General features: G+C 43.5%; 1 protein-coding gene across 16 annotated transcripts in view; it reads left to right on the top strand.

The window, feature by feature from the left end:
* atp8b4 (ATPase phospholipid transporting 8B4) overlaps nt 1-20,023 on the top strand; it is a 57,163-nt gene that overhangs the window by 15,060 nt on the left and 22,080 nt on the right. For all 16 annotated transcript variants that reach the window (XR_006757116.1, XR_006757124.1, XR_006757117.1 and 13 more), the window contains 14 exons: nt 3,609-3,667; nt 3,789-3,861; nt 4,055-4,125; nt 11,264-11,346; nt 12,524-12,682; nt 13,160-13,248; nt 13,497-13,699; nt 14,751-14,871; nt 15,010-15,097; nt 15,235-15,278; nt 15,398-15,563; nt 17,434-17,622; nt 17,996-18,111; nt 19,261-19,425. Coding sequence is in view for 7 of the 16 variants with exons in the window: in XM_045688633.1 (XP_045544589.1) it covers nt 3,609-3,667; nt 3,789-3,861; nt 4,055-4,125; nt 11,264-11,346; nt 12,524-12,682; nt 13,160-13,248; nt 13,497-13,699; nt 14,751-14,871; nt 15,010-15,097; nt 15,235-15,278; nt 15,398-15,563; nt 17,434-17,622; nt 17,996-18,111; nt 19,261-19,425 (1,626 nt within the window). In the remaining 9 variants the exon portion in view is untranslated. The remainder of the gene's footprint in view (nt 1-3,608; nt 3,668-3,788; nt 3,862-4,054; nt 4,126-11,263; nt 11,347-12,523; nt 12,683-13,159; nt 13,249-13,496; nt 13,700-14,750; nt 14,872-15,009; nt 15,098-15,234; nt 15,279-15,397; nt 15,564-17,433; nt 17,623-17,995; nt 18,112-19,260; nt 19,426-20,023) is intronic.

Below are 20,023 nucleotides of genomic sequence, written 5' to 3'. Positions count from 1 at the left end.
TGACCTTCATGTGATGAAGTAATGATGGACTGTCATTTTACATTTACATTTAAGACATTTAGCAGACGCTCTTATCCAGAGCGACTTACAAATTGGTGCATTCACCTTATAATATCCAGTGGAACAACCACTTTACAATAGTGCATCTAAATCTTTTAAGTGGGGGAGGGTTAGAAGGATTACTTTATCCTATCCCAGGTATTCCTTAAAGAGGTGGGGTTTCAGGTGTCTCCGGAAGGTGGTGATTGACTCCGCTGTCCTGGCGTCGTGAGGGAGCTTGTTCCACCATTGGGGTGCCAGAGCAGCGAACAGTTTTGACTGGGCTGAGCGGGAACTGTGCTTCCTCAGAGGTAGGGAGGCGAGCAGGCCAGAGGTGGATGAACGCAGTGCCCTTGTTTGGGTGTAGGGCCTGATCAGAGCCTGAAGGTACGGAGGTGCCGTTCCCCTCACAGCTCCGTAGGCAAGCACCATGGTCTTGTAGCGGATGCGAGCTTCAACTGGAAGCCAGTGGAGAGAGCGGAGGAGCGGGGTGACGTGAGAGAACTTGGGAAGGTTGAACACCAGACGGGCTGCGGCGTTCTGGATGAGTTGTAGGGGTTTAGTGGCACAGGCAGGGAGCCCAGCCAACAGCGAGTTGCAGTAATCCAGGCGGGAGATGACAAGTGCCTGGATTAGGACCTGCGCCGCTTCCTGTGTGAGGCAGGGTCGTACTCTGCGAATGTTGTAGAGCATGAACCTACAGGATCGGGTCACCGCCTTGATGTTAGTGGAGAACGACAGGGTGTTGTCCAGGGTCACGCCGAGGCTCTTAGCACTCTGGGAGGAGGACACAAGGGAGTTGTCAACCGTGATGGCGAGATCATGGAACGGGCAGTCCTTCCCCGGGAGGAAGAGCAGCTCCGTCTTGCCGAGGTTCAGCTTGAGGTGGTGATCCGTCATCCACACTGATATGTCTGCCAGACATGCAGAGATGCGATTCGCCACCTGGTTGTCAGAAGGGGGAAAGGAGAAGATTAATTGTGTGTCGTCTGCATAGCAATGATAGGAGAGACCATGTGAGGATATGACAGAGCCAAGAGACTTGGTGTATAGCGAGAATAGGAGAGGGCCTAGAACAGAGCCCTGGGGGACACCAGTGGTGAGAGCACGTGGTGCGGAGACAGATTCTCGCCACGCCACCTGGTAGGAGCGACCTGTCAGGTAGGACGCAATCCAAGCGTGGGCCGCGCCGGAGATGCCCAGCTCGGAGAGGGTGGAGAGGAGGATCTGATGGTTCACAGTATCAAAGGCAGCAGATAGGTCTAGAAGGATGAGAGCAGAGGAGAGAGAGTTAGCTTTAGCAGTGCGGAGAGCCTCCGTGACACAGAGAAGAGCAGTCTCAGTTGAATGCCCAGTCTTGAAACCTGACTGATTAGGATCAAGAAGGTCATTCTGAGAGAGATAGCAAGAGAGCTGGCCAAGGACGGCACGTTCAAGAGTTTTGGAGAGAAAAGAAAGAAGGGATACTGGTCTGTAGTTGTTGACATCGGAGGGATCGAGTGTAGGTTTTTTCAGAAGGGGTGCAACTCTCGCTCTCTTGAAGACGGAAGGGACGTAGCCAGCGGTCAAGGATGAGTTGATGAGCGAGGTGCGGTAGGGGAGAAGGTCTCCGGAAATTGTCTGGAGAAGAGAGGAGGGGATAGGGTCAAGTGGGCAGGTTGTTGGGCGGCCGGCCGTCACAAAACGCGAGATTTCATCTGGAGAGAGAGGGGAGAAAGAGGTCAAAGCACAGGGTAGGGCAGTGTGAGCAGGACCAGCGGTGTCGTTTGACTTAGCAAACGAGGATCGGATGTCGTCAACCTTCTTTTCAAAATGGTTGACCAAGTCATCCGCAGAGAGGGAGGAGGGGGGGGAGGAGGATTCAGGAGGGAGGAGAAGGTAGCGAAGAGCTTCCTAGGGTTAGAGGCAGATGCTTGGAATTTTGAGTGGTAGAAAGTGGCTTTAGCAGCAGAGACAGAAGAGGAAAATGTAGAGAGGAGGGAGTGAAAGGATGCCAGGTCCGCAGGGAGGCGAGTTTTCCTCCATTTCCGCTCGGCTGCCCGGAGCCCTGTTCTGTGAGCTCGCAGTGAGTCGTCGAGCCACGGAGCAGGAGGGGAGGACCGAGCCGGCCTGGAGGATAGGGGACAGAGAAAATCAAAGGATGCAGAGAGGGAGGAGAGGAGGGTTGAGGAGGCAGAATCAGGAGATAGGTTGGAGAAGGTTTGAGCAGAGGGAAGAGATGACAGGATGGAAGAGGAGAGAGTAGCGGGAGAGAGAGAGCGAAGGTTGGGACGGCGCAATACCATCCGAGTAGGGGCAGAGTGAGAAGTGTTGGATGAGAGCGAGAGGGAAAAGGATACAAGGTAGTGGTCAGAGACTTGGAGGGGAGTTGCAATGAGATTAGTGGAAGAACAGCATCTAGTAAAGATGAGGTCAAGCGTATTGCCTGCCTTGTGAGTTGGGGGGGAAGGTGAGAGGGTGATGTCAAAAGAGGAGAGGAGTGGAAAGAAGGAGGCAGAGAGGAATGAGTCAAAGGTAGACGTGGGGAGGTTAAAGTCACCCAGAACTGTGAGAGGTGAGCCATCCTCAGGAAAGGAACTTAGGCGTCAAGCTCATTGATGAACTCTCCAAGGGAACCTGGAGGGCGATAAATGATAAGGATGTTAAGCTTGAAAGGGCTGGTAACTGTGACAGCATGGAATTCAAATGAGGAGATAGACAGATGGGTCAGGGGAGAAAGAGAGAATGTCCACTTGGGAGAGATGAGGATTCCAGTGCCACCACCCCGCTGGCTCGATGCTCTAGGGGTATGCGAGAACACGTGGGCAGACGAGGAGAGAGCAGTAGGAGTAGCAGTGTTATCTGTGGTAATCCATGTTTCCGTCAGCGCCAGGAAGTATAGGGACTGGAGGGTAGCATAGGCTGAGATGAACTCAGCCTTGTTGGCCGCAGACCGGCAGTTCCAGAGGCTGCCGGAGATCTGGAACTCCACGTGGGTCGTGCGCGCTGGGACCACCAGGTTAGAGTGGCAGCGGCCACGCGGTGTGGAGCGTTTGTATGGCCATTTCTCTTTGCTTATTTCAGCTGTTCTTGCCATAATATGGACTTGGTCTTTTACCAAATAGGACTATCTTCTGTATACCACCCCTACCTTGTTACAACAGAACTGACTGGCTCAAACGCATTAAGAAGGAAAGAAATTCCACAAATTAACTTTAACAAGGCACACCTGTTAATTGAAATGCATTCCAGGTGACTACCTTATGAATCTGGTTGAGAGAATACCAAGAGTGTGCAAAGCTGTCATCAAGGCAAAGGGTGGCTACTTTGAAGAATCCCAAATATAACATGTATTTTGATTTGTTTAACACTTTTTTTTGGTTACTACATGATTCCATATGTGTTATTTCATAGTTTTGATGTCTTCACTACTATTCCACAATGTAGAAAATAGTACAAATAAAGAAATAACCCTTAAATGAGTAGGTGTGTCCAAACTGTTGACTGGTACTGTGTGTACAGTACATCCCCAGTTATTAGCAGCTATTAGCAGTGCATGACCATTGTAAAAGACGTCTTCTCAATTTCAGTTCAGGTACAAAAGCGATCAGCAGGTCAACAATCGTCAGTCTCAGGTACTCAGGGGAAAGTAAGTATATCCTCAATGAGACGAAGACATTTCTTTGAATAGGATAAATTTTTATGCTTTTTGTGCTTTATAAATCACCATTATGACTGTTCAATTGAGAATGACTGTGTATCTGTCTCAGTCTACAGAATGAGAAGTGGATGAATGTACGCGTGGGAGATATCATCAAGCTGGAAAACAATCACTTTGTGGCAGTGAGTAATTTGCTTTCAATTTCATACTTAGATACTCCCGTAAACACTTGAAATGAATCATTCCAATGTTATTTATTAAGATTTAGGGCTATTCCTCTACTGCACCTCTTGGGTTCTTATTGTAAAGCAGTGGTGCAGAGATTGGTTTATTCCCTGTGGCCTGCCAGTAAGTCCTCTCCCTCCTCTCCTATAGGCTGACATTCTGCTGCTCTCCAGCAGTGAACCATATGGACTGTGTTACATAGAGACAGCTGAGCTAGACGGGTAAGACACTGCGTGTATTTCTATAGTATTTGCTTCTACGAGGCTTTAGAAACTGAATATCATTTTTGAGGGGAAGTGGGCTGTTTGCCAAGGAGGGCTATCTGTGTCACTTGTGTGCCTGCAGTGGTTTCTACGCATTATCGGTTTCTTCTGCATTATCAGGAAATAAGACAGGTGGTTGAGGTTGAGGATTTGGCCCAGTTTATAATAGTTGTTCTGTTAACTGCTTTGTTTGACACGGAGCCAACTGTAGTTTACTACATGAATGAGTCACCCTCTGTTTTCTCTCTCACCACTGACCACTATCTACCCCCGTTTCACTTGCATCTTGCACTTTGTTTAAGAGTACTTTTCCATTGGTATTTCCATTGGTATTTACACCCCCCCCCACCCCCCAAACCCAAATTAAAAATACATAATTTTTGTTGTGTGCTTTTTTTTGGGGCAGAGAGAGAAAATTGTAGTTTAATAGCTAATTTCATGCTATTTTACACATTTTGCCATGAGACTGTTTTAAAGCTCAGGGATTCTGGAAAAATAGGGTAATTCACTTTTTATCCCCCAAAATATTTGTCTTAACAAATGTGAAATATATATTTTGATAGACCAAGTGTATCAGTCATCACACCATGTAAAGGAACAAACTCAGAATTGTAATTTTTTTCTTCATAAAATACAACTATAGTTGGATTTATGTAAACTCCGTCAGACACCATCAAATTAAATCGTATTTGTCATATGCGCCGAATACAACATGTGTGAAGACCTTACATTGAAATGCTTACTTACAAGCCCTTAAGCCCTTAACCAACAATGTATTTTTAAGAAAATACCTGTCAGGGATTTCTTCGTCGTCAGACGATATGGCGTATTCATCGTCGGAAAATGAAGACCAATATGCAGCAGAGTTGAGATAGTTCATTTTTTTGAACATTTAATAAACTCAAAAACGAACATACAAAAATAACAAAACGAACTCACGATATACTGACAGTCCTGTTAGGCTCACACACGCTAAACACGAAACAATCTCCCACAATTACACAGACAAACACACCCAACTAATATAGGACTTCCAATCAAAGGCAACACCACACAGCTGCCTTCAATTGGAAGTCCACCCCAATTAACCAAACATAGACATACAACCAACTAGATCAACATAGAAATACGTAAACAAGGAACAGTGCCCAAAAACCCCGGAATACTTAAATCAAATGCCCTTTTAGAAAAAACACCACCCCGAACCACATAAACCAAATACCCTCTGCCACGTCCTGACCAAACTACAATAACAATTAACCCTTATACTGGCCAGGACGTGACAGTACCCCCCCCCCTAAAGGTGCTAACCCCGGAAGCACCTCAAAAATAACAAAATCCCCCCCCCCCAAAAAAATCCCCCTAACTAAAGGGATGGAAGGGAGGGTGGCTGCCGTCAACGACGGCACTGTACTACACCCCCCCCTCCCCAACCCACCTATATCTGGAGGTGGCTCTGGTTCAGGCAGTTCCGGGCAGACGACCCACCCCGGCAGCTCCGGGTAGACGGGCCACTCGGGCTGGCCCGGAAGACAGTCGGGCCACTCGGGCTGGCCCGGAAGACAGTCGGGCCACTCGGGCTGGCCCGGAAGACAGTCGGGCCACTCTGGCAGACCCGGAAGACAGTCGGGCCACTCTGGCATCGCCGGGCACTCTGGCAGCTCCGGGCACTCTGGCAGCTCCGGGCACTCTGGCAGCTCCGGGCAGTCTGGCAGCTCCGGGCAGTCTGGCCGCTCTGGCAGCTCCGGGCAGCTCCGGGCACTCTGGCAGCTCCGGGCAGTCTGGCCACTCTGGCAGCTCCGGGCAGTCTGGCCACTCTGGCAGCTCCTGACTAGTGGGTGGCTCTGGCGACTCTTCACTGACGGGCGGCTCGGGCGACTCTTGACTGACGGGCGGCTCGGGCGACTCTTGACTGACGGGCGGCTCGGGCGACTCTTGACTGACGGGCGGCTCGGGCGACTCTTGACTGACGGGCGGCTCGGGCGACTCTTGACTGACGGGCGGTTCGGGCGACTCTTGACAGACGGGCAGTTCGGGCGACTCTTGACTGACGGGCAGTTCGGGCGACTCTTGACTGACGGGCAGTTCGGGCGACTCTTGACTGACGGGCAGTTCGGGCGACTCTTGACTGACGGGCAGTTCGGGCAACTCTTGACTGACGGGCAGCTCTAGCGACGTCGGACTGGGATGACGCACTTGAAGCCTGGTGCGTGGTGCTGGTACTGGACGTACCAGACTGGGAACACGCACATCCAGGCTAGTGCGGGGAGCGGGAACAGGACGAGTCGGACTGGGCTGACGCACTTCCGGGTCCGCACGAGAGACAGGAGCTGGAAACCCAGGGCTATGGAGGCGCACAGGCGGTCTTGATCTTACCTCCTGCACAACCCGTCCTGGCTGGATGGAACTAGTAGCCCTGTACGAGTGGGGTGCTTGTACAGGGCGGACTGGGCTGTGCAGGGGCCTGATGGTAGCCGTGCGTAGAGCGGGAGTTGGGTAGCCGGGTCCTCGGAGGCGTACCGGCGACCAGATGCGCTGCGCAGGCATCCTCCTACCAGGCTGGATGCCCGCTCTAGGACGACACCTGCGAGGGGCTGGAATAACGCGCACCGGACTGTGCGTGTGTATGGGTGAGAGTGCGCTCTTCAGCGAAACATGGCGCTCTCCACCTCATACGCTCCTCCATATAACCACGGGTAGCTGGCTTCCGGCTCTTCCTAGGCCTAGCCAAACTACCCGTGTGCCCCAACCCAAAAAAATTATTGGGGGTGCCTCTCGTGCTTCAACGCCAGTCGCGTTCCTCGGTAACGTTCCCGGTCCTTACTAGCCATACTCCATGGGCCCTCTCCGGCCACTACTTGCTCCCATGTCCATTTCTCCCTTTTGCTCAACTCAAATTCCCTCTGCTCCATCTTCTGCTGCTTGGTCCTGGTTTGGTGGGAGATTCTGTCAGGGATTTCTTCGTCGTCAGACGATATAGCGAAATCATCGTCGGAAAATGAAGACCAGTATGCAGCAGAGTTGAGATAGTTCATTTTTTTGAACATTTAATAAACTCAAAAACGAACGTACAAAAATAACAAAACGAACTCACGATATACTGACAGTCCTGTTAGGCTCACACACGCTAAACACGAAACAATCTCCCACAATTACACAGACAAACACACCCAACTTATATAGGACTTCTAATCAAAGGCAACACCACACAGCTGCCTTCAATTGGAAGTCCACCCCAATTAACCAAACATAGACATACAACCAACTAGATCAACATAGAAATACGTAAACAAGGAACAGTGCCCAAAAACCCCGGAATACTTAAATCAAATGCCCTTATAGAAAAAACACCACCCCGAACCACATAAACCAAATACCCTCTGCCACGTCCTGACCAAACTACAATAACAATTAACCCTTATACTGGCCAGGACGTGACAATACCCTAAAAAAAAGGTAAGAGATAACAATAACAAATAATTAAAGAGCAGCAGTAAAATAACAGTAGCGGGGCTATATACAGGGCGTACCGGTACAATCCATTTTTTTACATTTTTATTTATTTCACCTTTATTTAACCAGGTAGGCTAGTTGAGAACAAGTTCTCATTTACAACTGCGACCTGGCCAAGATAAAGCAAAGCAGTTCGACACAAACAACATCACAGAGTTACACATGGAATAAAACAAACATACAGTCAATAATACAATAGAAAAAAAGTCTATACACAGTGTGAGCAAATGAGGTAAGATATGGGAGGTAAGGCAATAAATAGGCCATAGTGGCGAAATAATTACAATGTGCGGGGGCACTGGTGTCGAGGTAATTGAGGCAATATGTACATGTAGGTAGAGTTATTAAAGTGATTATGCATAGATAATAACAGAGAATAACAGCTTTTAATTTTTACAATTATTGTCCAACAAGTGTTTAAAGGCCTTGATTGTATAATTCTAACATCAGACTTTTCAAATATGAAATACAAATCTCCAAGCTTCTTTTTGTTTGGTTTTACAGCACTGTGTAATGCTCCAGGGCTATTTCCGTTAGCATTTTGGCATGTTTTTCTAGATTTAGAACATAAAACAACATTTATAAAGCTAACGTTATTCCTTAAGTCTATCACAGCAAATACTTGCATTATTTAAGCATACAGTGGCCTTCAGAAAGTATTCACACCCCTTTTTCCACATGTTGTTGTTGTTACAACCTGAGTTTAAAATGGATTCAATGGAGATGTTGTGTCACTGGCAATAGCCTAAAACACAAGGCCAAATATACATTGGAGTTGGTTACCTAGACATTGAATGTTCCTGAGTGGCCTAGTTACAGTTTTGACTGAAGTTTTTAGAACACCTACTCATTCAAAGGTTTTTCTTTATTTTTACTATTTTATATATCATAGAATAATAGTGAAGACATCAAAACTATGAAATAACACATATGGAATCATGTAGTAACCAAATGAAAATATATTTTATATTCTTCAAAGTAGCCACCCTTTGCCTTGATGACAGCTTTGCACACTCTTGGCATTCTATCTACCAGATTCATGAGGTAGTCACCTGGAATGAATTTCAATTAACAGGTGTGCCTTCTTAAAAGTTTCCTTCTTAATGTGTTTGAGCCAATCAGTTGTGTAGTGACAAGGTAGGGGTGGTTTACAGAAGATAGCCCTATTTGGTAAAAGACCAAGTCCATATTATGGCAAGAACCTCTCAAATAAGCAAAGATAAACGACAGTCCATCATTGCTTCATCACAATGATATATGTGTCAATCCGGAAAATTTCAAGAACTTTGAACGTTTGTTTCTTCAAGTGCAGTCGCAAAAACCATCAAGCGCTATGATGATACTGGCTCTCATGAGGACCGCCACAGGAAAGGAAGATCCAGAGTTACCTCTGCTGCAGAGGACAAGTTCATTAGAGTTACCAGCCTCAGAAATTGCAGCCCAAATAAATGCTTCACAGAGTTCAAGTAACAGACACATCTCAACATCAACTGTTCCGAGGAGACTGTGTGAATCAGACCTTCATGGTCGAATTACTACAAAGAAACCACTACTAAAGGACACCGATAATAAGAAGAGACTTGCTTGGGCCAAGAAACACGAGCAATGGACATTAGACCGGTGGAAATTTGTCCTTTGGTCTGAAGTCCAAATTGGAGATTTTTGGTTCCAACCCGCCGTGTCTTTGTGAGACGTGGTGTGGGTGAACGGATGATCTCTGCATGTGTATTTCCCACTGTAAAGCATGGAGGAGGAGGTGTGATGTGTGGGGGTGTTTTGTTGGTGACACTGTCTGTGAGTCACACTTAAGGCACACTTAACCAGCATGGGTACAACAGCATTCTGCAGCGATACGCCATCCCATCTGATTTGGACTTAGTGGGACTCATTTGTTTTTCAACAGGACAATGACCCAACACAACTCTAGGCTGTGTAAGGGCTATTTTACCAAGAAGGAGAGTGATGGAGTGCTGCATCAGATGACCTGGCCTCCACAATCCCCCGACCTCAACCAAATTGAGATGGTTTGGGATGAGTCGGACCGCAGAGTGAAGGAAAAGCAGCCAACAAGTGCTCAGCATATGTGGGAACTCCTTCAAGACTGTTGGAAAAGCATTCCAGGTGAAGCTGGTTGAGAGAATGCCAAGAGTGTGCAAAGCTGTCATCAAGGCAAAGGGTGGCTATTTGAAGAATCTAAAATATATTTTGATTTTTTTAACACTTTTTTGGTTACTACATGATTCCATATGTGTTATTTCATAGTTTTGATGTCTTCACTATTATTCTAAAATGTGGAAAATTGTAAAAAAAAAATACAAAAAAACATTTTAAGAAAACCCCTTGATTGAGTAGGTGTAATAAAACATTAGACCGGTAGTGTAAATCAGCTTGAAAATGTAGAATTTTAAAAAGAATAATGTGCAAACATTGTACAATCCAGGTATGCAAAGCTCTTAGAGACTAACCCAGAAAGACTCACAGCTGTAAGCACTGCAAAAGGTGATTCTAATATGTATTGACTTAGGGGTGTGAATACTTATGTAAATTAGATATTTCTGTATTTCATTTTCAATACATTTGCAAAAAATTTCTAACAACATGTTTACACTTTCTGATTGTGGGATATTGTGTGTAGATGGGTGAGAAAAATAATCTATTTAATTCATTTTGAATTCAGGCTGTAGCACAAGAAAATGTGGAAAAAGTAAAGGGGCATGAATACTTTCTGAAGGCACTGTATGTTGCAGATCCGTGATTACAATATTTTGTGTATATTCAGAATATTGACAAAAAAAATACATCTTAAAGTGGTTAGCCATCAGTGACAGAGTTGACAACAGACACTCAAAACAGACACAAGTTAAATACGAACATTTGTAAAATATGGAAAATGTTTCATTTGAAAATCCCCAATAAAAACACAACTATTCTATTAAATCTTTGAGCATTCTGAAGGAGTTGACGTTATAAAAAATTCTGATAGAGGTGATGTTTTACGTAGTTGACAAAAATCTTATTAAAAATTTTCATTTAAGTGGTATACACAGTAGCATAGAATGTCCCGACTTTCAAGAATCTCTGAGCTAATTTCCTGCTATTCTACACATTTTGCCATGAGGCCGAGTGAAAATGCTGTAGTTTTAAAGCTAATTTCCTGCTATTCTACACATTTTTCCATGAGGCCGAGTGAAAATGCTGTAGTTTTAAAGCTAATTTCCTGCTATTCTACACATTTTGCCATGAGGCCGAGTGAAAATGCTGTAGTTTTAAAGCTAATTTCCTGCTATTCTACATATTTTGCCATGAGGCCGAGTGAAAATGTTGTCGTTTTAAAGCTAATTTCCTGTCATTTAAAAACTTTTTTTTTTGTGGCTTATGACAAGTGGTACTTCCTTGTACTTCAACATTGTTGGTAGCTAACAATGCCCATGCAGTGCTTGTTTTATTGAATCCTACAGAATCAAACAAACAAGTCATTCATAGGTTTTTACTGTCTAATACCATTTTACCATGTACTTTCTAAGCAAATACATGGTTAACTTATTCTTGTACTGTAAAATAAAATCCCAATGTTTCTGCATAGGGAGACCAATCTGAAGGTTCGCCAGGCTTTGACTGTGACCTCGGACCTGGGAGCAGACATAACAAAGCTGGCTGACTTCAATGGTACAGTATAACAATTTATACTGCATTCTGTGTGTATTAATAACGAGACCTTTGTAGTCTACATAACATTACCTTGGCTCTCTTTTCCTGGTATTTGACATTGGATTGTCTGTTTGTTGCTATGACGAACTCAGGGGTAATTTTGTCTGATACTTGAGTGTCTATTTTTGAGGTAAGTGGAACGGCTGTTTCCATGGTTCAGCACGTCCTTGTGTCCTACTGTTGTGCTGTTTTGCTCTCCTGTGTAATTACTATGGAATTACTGATCTGGAGACAGAGCTGGTCTCAGTAACTAGTGGAAATGAAGGTGAAGTCTTAGAGTATGTGTCACGTTCTGACCATATAAATATGTTATTTTCTATGGTAGAGTAGGTCAGGGCGTGACATTTTTTTTTCTTCTAGTTTAGATTTTCTATGTTATGTTCTAGTTTTGTATTTCTATGTTGGGTTTTTGTTTGGGATGATCTCTAATTAGAGGCAGCTGGTCATCGTTGTCTCTAATTGGAGATCATACTTAAGTAGGTGTTTTTCCCACCTGGGTTTGTGGGAGATTGATTTTTGAGTAAGTGTATGTTAAGTCTTCGTCACGGTTTGTTGTTTTTCTTCATTCAGTTTATTTTGTATGTGTTGCGTAGTTTCACAGTTCAATAAAATATGTGGAAAGATAATCACGCTGCACTTTGGTCCGCTTCATCCTACAACAACCGTGACAGTATGTTGTGTTTGTCAGGGAACATTTTGTGTTTACATCATAGACTTACATATATTTGAGTTTCTTTAGGTCGGTTTGTGTTCATACTATACACCTGTGTACATATGTGTGCAATTATGTAGCTTTTTCCCTTTTATGTAGTTTTTATCTTTTTTTTGCAACGTAGGAGGCCCAGGTTCAAATCCCTGTTGTCTCTGTTGGGGTTGTGTTGACACTGAAAATACAATATAATACAACATAAAGCACATAGCTAATGCAGCACATAGAAGACAGAGAAACAGACAAGAGTAAACACCTTGCTGCCTGCTGGCTAGAGTAACTAGAACGGGTAATTCCAATTCAAGTCAACATTCTGTTATGGCCTTTACCCATTCTAGCAATTATACTTCTATGGTAGACATCTTGATGCTGTGCTGACTGCCTGGCTTCCTGTGGTGAATCTGTGTCAAATGTTTTCCTACTCAGGGGAAGTTATCTGTGAGCCTCCCAACAACAAGCTGGACAAGTTCACAGGTACTCTGTACTGGAGAGATAACAAGTACCCTCTGGATAACGAAAAGATGCTGCTGAGAGGCTGTGTGCTCCGGAACACGGACTGGTGCTTCGGAATGGTTGTCTTCGCTGGTATGAATGAACAGTCTTGATGTACGGCATTCGTATTATGAAGTCATCTGTTATCAGTCAAAATTCTGATGACTTCCTAATATGGATGCCGTGTTATTGCTGTTTTGTTAAGGATTTCACCATGTCGGGCTGGCTGGCTAACTTGCGTACTTCTTATTAGACCTCCCTCTGACGAGAGAGTATTCAGGAGTCACCTGCGTACATCTCGTTAGACCTCCCTCTAACGAGAGAGTATTCAGGAGTCTCATTTGTAATCAAATGAGAAAACCTAATGTGGCACAGTGTTGTTATATGTTCATGTTTAATTGCTACCAATTACATTTAGTGTATCTCTGTCACTTCACGTGTCTAAGATTTAACATCCATCTGATCTACATGTACTGACCAGGAACGGTCAGATCGTTGATATGGCTAGTTGCTTCTCTCTTCGTTATTGTCGTTCTCTACGTGATGTGTGATTCCCTTGCTCCTCTCTAGGGCTGCAAACCAAACTGATGCAGAACTGTGGGAGGACTAAATTCAAAAGGACTAGCATTGATAAACTGATGAACACTTTAGTTTTATGGGTGAGCACTTTTTTTTCTCCCCCACATCGTCTGAAGTGCTCAACAAAAAAAAAGAACATTGACTTTTTTGATGGTAAAAAAATATTTTAAAAGTCCATGTTGCAACTGGCTCAACCTTTGTGCATCCAACATATCAATGTACCTAGTTCGCTAGCTAAATAAAGGTTAAATAAAATATATAAAACGTGAAGTTCTGTTTATGAAACGGTGCTAGTACTGAATACCAACTTGCTGATCTCTACTTCCAGATATTTGGCTTCCTAGTCTGCATGGGTGTGATCCTGGCTATTGGCAACACCATCTGGGAGCAGAAGGTTGGGAGGAGCTTCGGTGTCTATCTCCTGTGGGATGAACCAATCAGAAACAACAATGTGGTGTTCTCTGGGTTCCTCACCTTCTGGTCTTACATCATCATCCTCAACACAATGGTGCCCATCTCGCTCTACGTCAGGTGGGTTTGTCTGTCTGTCTCTCTGTCTCTCTCTTTGTCTCTCTCTAGTTCTCTCTCTCTGTCTGTCTCTCTGTCTCTCTCTTTGTCTCTCTCTTTCTCTCGCTCTCTCTCATTCTCTCTCTTTTTATCTGTCTGCCTGTCTCTCTGTATGTCTGTCTGTCTGCCTTTCTGTTGTCTGTCTGATTATCTGTCTGTTTATCTGTCTGTCTGCCTTCATGTCTGTCTGCCTGTCTGTCTGCCCGGTCTTACGTCATCATTCTCAACACAGTTGTACTCACCTCTACGTCAGGTACAGAACCAGTAACAGTGGAGATAATTCAATTATTATGGCATTTTTTACTTAAAGCTAGTTACTTAGCTAGCTACTAAGTTGCTACATCTATTTTTTGACTTATAAATTGATGATATGTACACCCATTGATTCTTGAAGAATAGAACTTATAAATTGATGATATGTACACCCATTGACTCTTGAAGAATAGAACTTATAAATTCCTCAACTGTCGTACCACATCAGAACTCAACATAGAAGTCTGTTTGACCCCAATGTTTGTAAACAATGCCAACGTAAACAAACACTGCTTCTGGTCCATCTCCCTCCATAACATGGTTAAACTGTAATGGTTGTATCATGGATGGTCAGCCCTCCATAGCTCTGTCCATGAATTTGAGAGTGGTTACATTTCTCCACGCCCATCCCTCAGCTTTTTACTCAAACAGAGGTGGGGTGGTTGCTTTGTTATCGTTTCAACTAAAGATTCTAGCTTGAACTGAGTTTGATTTAACGCAACTCTTAACTCAACTCTTATCTTACTCAACTCTTATCTTAACTCAGCTCTTATCTTAACTCAGCTCTTATCTTAACTCACCTCTTATCTTAACTCAGCTCTTAACTCAACTCTTATCTTAACTCACCGCTTATCTTAACTCACCTCTTAACTCAGCGCTTATCTTAACTCAGCGCTTATCTTAACTCAGCTCTTATCTTAACTCAGCTCTTATCTTAACTCAGCTCTTATCTTAACTTACCTTGTACTCCTCTTTGTCTAAGTGTGGAGGTTATTCGTCTGGGCCACAGTTACTTTATTAACTGGGACAGGAAGATGTATTACATCCAGAAGGACACTCCAGCTGAGGCCAGAACCACCACGCTCAATGAGGAGCTGGGCCAGGTGGGTGAATGAATGGATGGATTAATTAAATCATTATTTAATGTATACATTTATAGATGAACGTTATATATGAACGGATGAATGAATGAAGTTGCTTCAGCCAAGTGACAAACAATCCTCGTTGGTCCTTGTTGCCAGGTGGAGTTTATCTTCTCAGACAAGACAGGAACTCTCACACAAAACATCATGATCTTCAACAAATGCTCCATCAACGGGAAGAGCTATGGTACGACGCGCATTTGGGTTTGGTTCCTGTGTACTTTGGTTCCTCTCAAGGTTTCTTCATTCTACGGAGTTGTTCCTTGCCACTGTGCTTCTGCAATTTGATTGGCTGATTATGTGTTCTCTCTCGTGTCCCTTCAGGTGATGTTTATGATGAATTTGGCCATAAAGTGGAAATTACAGAGGTATGAATAAGGAACTGGAAAACACAGATAAATTACAATATGGACAGAACAAGTTATATATTTCAGTAATACAGTAGTGAAGTTAAACTATAACTGTGTTCTGGTCCATCTCCCTCCAGAGAACGGCCTGTGTAGATTTCTCCTTCAACCCTCTGAGTGACAGGAAGTTTAAGTTTCATGACAGTAGCCTGGTGGAGGCCATCAAGATGGAGGAGCCATCAGTGCAGGAGTTCTTCAGACTGCTGGCTCTGTGTCATACTGTCATGCCTGAGGAGAAGAATGAAGGTAATGTATAGATAATAATTAGGACAGGTAATGTATAGATAATAAATAGGACAGGTAATGCATAGATAATAAATAGGACAGGTACTGTATAGGACAGGTAATGTATAGATAATGAATAGGACAGGTAATATATATTACATGTAATGTATAGATAATAAACAGGACAGGTAATGCATAAATAATGTATAGGACAGGTAATGTATAGATAATAAATAGGACAGGTAATGTATAGATAATAAATAGGACAGGTAATGTATAGGACAGGTAATGTATAGATAATAAATAGGACAGACTATGTATAGAAAATAAATAGGACATGTGGGGTATAGGACAGGTAATGTATAGATAATAAATAGGACAGGTAATGTATAGATAATAAATAGGACAGGCAATGTATAGATAATAAATAGGACAGGTAATGTATATGACAGGTAGTGTATAGATCATAAATAGGACAGGTAATGTATATGACAGGTGATGTATAGATCATAAATAGGACAGGTAATGTATAGATAATAAATAGGACAGGTAATGTATATGACAGGTGATGTATAGATCATAAATAGGACAGGTAATGTATAGATACTGTACAGCTGTAACCTCAGTGCAGGAGTTCTTTAGAATGTATAGAGACTTTAGGCATGTGTCCAGTAGTAACATCACTACTGGTGTTCTTCAGATTGCTGGACCGCTGTTACACTGTCATGTCTTAGGGTGAAGATAAAGTTAACAGCTGAGTGAAGGTATAGTACACTTCTGAGCGAAGGTGAAGTAGACTTCGGAGTGAAGGAAAAGTAGACTTCTGAGCGAAGGTAAAGTAGACTTCTGAGCGAAGGTGAAGTAGACTTCTGAGCGAAGGTAAAGTAGACTTCTGAGTGAAGGTAAAGTAGACTTCTGAGCGAAGGTAAAGTAGACTTCTGAGCGAAGGTAAAGTAGACTTCTGAGCGAAGGTAAAGTAGACTTCTGAGCGAAGGTAAAGTAGACTTCTGAGTGAAGGTAAAGTAGACTTCTGAGCGAAGGTAAAGTAGACTTCTGAGTGAAGGTAAAGTAGACTTCTGAGTGACGGTAAAGTGGACTTCTGAGCGAAGGTAAAGTAGACTTCTGAGTGACGGTAAAGTGGACTTCTGAGCGAAGGTAAAGTGGACTTCTGAGCGAAGGTAAAGTAGACTTCTGAGCGAAGGTAAAGTAGACTTCTGAGCGAAGGTAAAGTAGACTTCTGAGCGAAGGTAAAGTAGACTTCTGAGCGAAGGTAAAGTAGACTTCTGAGTGAAGGTAAAGTAGACTTCTGAGTGACGGTAAAGTGGACTTCTGAGCGAAGGTAAAGTAGACTTCTGAGTGACGGTAAAGTGGACTGCTGTACACTAGTCTGAAGGATATGACTTAGAGCCATGCTAAGGTATAAACATGAGTCTTGTCTTGTAACCTAGCGGGCGAAGTTGGCTATAATGACGTCAATTCAACCAGTTTTGTCTGCTGGGAAATCTGTCTAGATAATACTGATCAATTAATTATATGTTGACTCACAACTCCCTGCAACTCCTCATGTGGATAGTGCAGCCTAACAAATCAGTCTAACAAAAAACATCTTCCTCTTCTTCTTCCTCAAACATATTCCTCTTCTTCCTCTTGTTCCTCTTCCTCTTCTTCTTCTTCTTCTTCCTCTTGCTCCTCTTCTTCTTCCTCAAACATATTCCTCTTGTTCCTCTTCCTCTTCTTCTTCTTCTTCTTCCTCTTGCTCCTCTTCTTCTTCCTCAAACATATTCCTCTTGTTCCTCTTATTCCTCTTCTTCTTCTTCTTGTTCCTCTTGTTCCTCTTCTTCTTCTTCTTCTTCTTCTTCTTCCTCTTCTTCTTCTTCTCTGCTCCATGTAGGGGATCTGGTGTACCAGGCCCAGTCGCCTGACGAGGGAGCGCTGGTCACGGCCGCACGGAACTTTGGCTTTGTGTTTCGTTCCAGAACCCCGGAGACTGTCACGCTGTACGAGATGGGGACAGCCGTCAACTACCAGCTCCTGGCTATCCTCGACTTCAACAACGTGCGCAAGAGAATGAGTGTCATTGGTTAGGTCTTCACCTTTAAAAAGCAAAGATCTTGTTTTGCTGTCTCCAAAAATGTGTTGTGTAGCAAAGCAAAAGGTTAAGTTATCGTAAAGTTGGAAGTATAAGATACAGTACAGTCAATGAGGACTTCATATTTTTGAATATTCTGTAAACATACACATAGCAGTGTTAGTATGAATTGTTTCAAGCTTTAGACTGCATGCTGTTCTGTTCTTGTCCGGCATCTTGACATCATTAGGTGTTCACTGTCAATGAGGTCTTTGATCAATAGCTTTCAATCCACTGACTCATTGGTCACTGAAAATACTTTCAAAGTCTCTTCAAGGTGTAATGACTCAGCTATTTGTCTGCTTCCGTTTCTACTGTCTTCCAGTGAGGAACCCAGCAGGCCACATCAAGCTGTACTGTAAAGGAGCTGACACCATCATCTTCGACAGACTGGACCCGTCCAACCATGTTCTCATGAACACTACCTCAGAGCATCTTTACGTAGGTCTATATACTACATACAGCAGCCTCACAGTCACTCACAACAAGCAGCCTCACAGTCACTCACAACAAGCAGCCTCACAGTCACTCACAACAAGCAGCCTCACAGTCACTCACAACAAGCAGCCTCACAGTCACTCACAACAAGCAGCCTCACAGTCACTCACAACAAGCAGCCTCACAGTCACTCACAACAAGCAGCCTCACAGTCACTCACAACAAGCAGCCTCACAGCCACTCACAACAAGCAGCCTCACAGTCACTCACAACAAGCAGCCTCACAGTCACTCACAACAAGCAGCCTCACAGTCACTCACAACACGCAGCCTCACAGTCACTCACAACAAGCAGCCTCACAGCCACTCACAACAAGCAGCCTCACAGCCACTCACAACAAGCAGCCTCACAGTCACTCACAACAAGCAGCCTCACAGTCACTCACAACACGCAGCCTCACAGTCACTCACAACAAGCAGCCTCAGTCACTCACAACAAGCAGCCTCACAGTCACTCACAACAAGCAGCCTCACAGCCACTCACAAAAAGCCCACGCAACATATTGCATGAAGCATCAACATGAGAGACAATAATATATAACCTACTGTATATAAATATATATATATTTATATATTAATCATAATAATAATACTACTACTAATAATACTATTATAATAATACTGTTATTATTATTATTATTATTATTATTATTATTATTATAATAATAAACTATTTTATATAGCTAATACTAAAGCATCTGGTCCCGAGTGGTGCAGCGGTCTAAGACACTGCATCTCAGTGCAAGAGGCGACACTACAGTACCTGGTTCAAATCCAGGCTACATCACATCCGGCTGTGATTGGGAGTCCCATAGGGTGGCGCACAATTGACCCAGCGTCGTCCGGGTTTGGCCGGGGTAGACTATCATTGTAAATAAGAATTTGTTCTTAACTGACTTACCTAGTTAAATAAAAGGTTAAATAAAAATTGTTTAAAATGAATGATTAGGACATTTCTCTGATCAGATTCAACAACCTAGCAGCATAAAAACGTATATAACTAAATGCATTTAAAAAATAGCCCTAACCAATTTGCTTAATCTCAATGCAAAATCCTTGAATTATTCTATAATCTGAATTATGTTTGTTGCAGGAGTTTGCCGGTGAAGGCTTGCGAACACTGGCCCTGGCCTACAAAGACCTAGATGAGAATGTATTAGAGGAATGGATGAAGAAGCTTCTGTATGCCAGCACTGTGATAGAGAACAGAGAGGAGGGACTGGCTGATCTCTACGAGGAAATAGAGACAGGTCTGATGGTAAGAGACTGACCTATAGACTGACCTACAGACTGACCTACAGACTGATATATAGACTGATATATAGACTGATATATAGACTGACCTATAGACTGACCTATAGACTGATATATAGACTGATATATAGACTGACCTATAGACTGATATATAGACTGACCTATAGACTTACCTATAGACTGATATATAGACTGATATATAGACTGACCTATAGACTGACCTATAGACTGACCTATAGACTGATATATAGACTGACCTATAGACTGACCTATAGACTGATATATAGACTGATATATAGACTGACCTATAGACTGACCTATAGACTGATATATAGATTGATATATAGACTGATATATAGACTGACCTATAGACTTACCTGTAGTAGACTGACCCATAGACTGACCTATAGACTGACCTATAGATTGACCTATAGACTGAGATATAGACTGAGATATAGACTGATATATAGACTGTCCTATAGACTGTCCTATAGACTGTCCTATAGACTGACCTATAGACTGACCTATAGACTGAGATATAGACTGACCTATAGACTGACCTATAGACTGTCCTATAGACTGTCCTATAGACTGACCTATAG

The sequence above is a fragment of the Salmo salar genome, chromosome ssa10 (assembly GCF_905237065.1).
Source record: "Salmo salar chromosome ssa10, Ssal_v3.1, whole genome shotgun sequence".
In the NCBI taxonomy this organism is placed as follows: Eukaryota; Metazoa; Chordata; class Actinopteri; order Salmoniformes; family Salmonidae; genus Salmo; species Salmo salar.
Note: the sequence above shows the minus strand (reverse complement) of the source record. Positions and strands in the feature narration are given on the sequence as shown.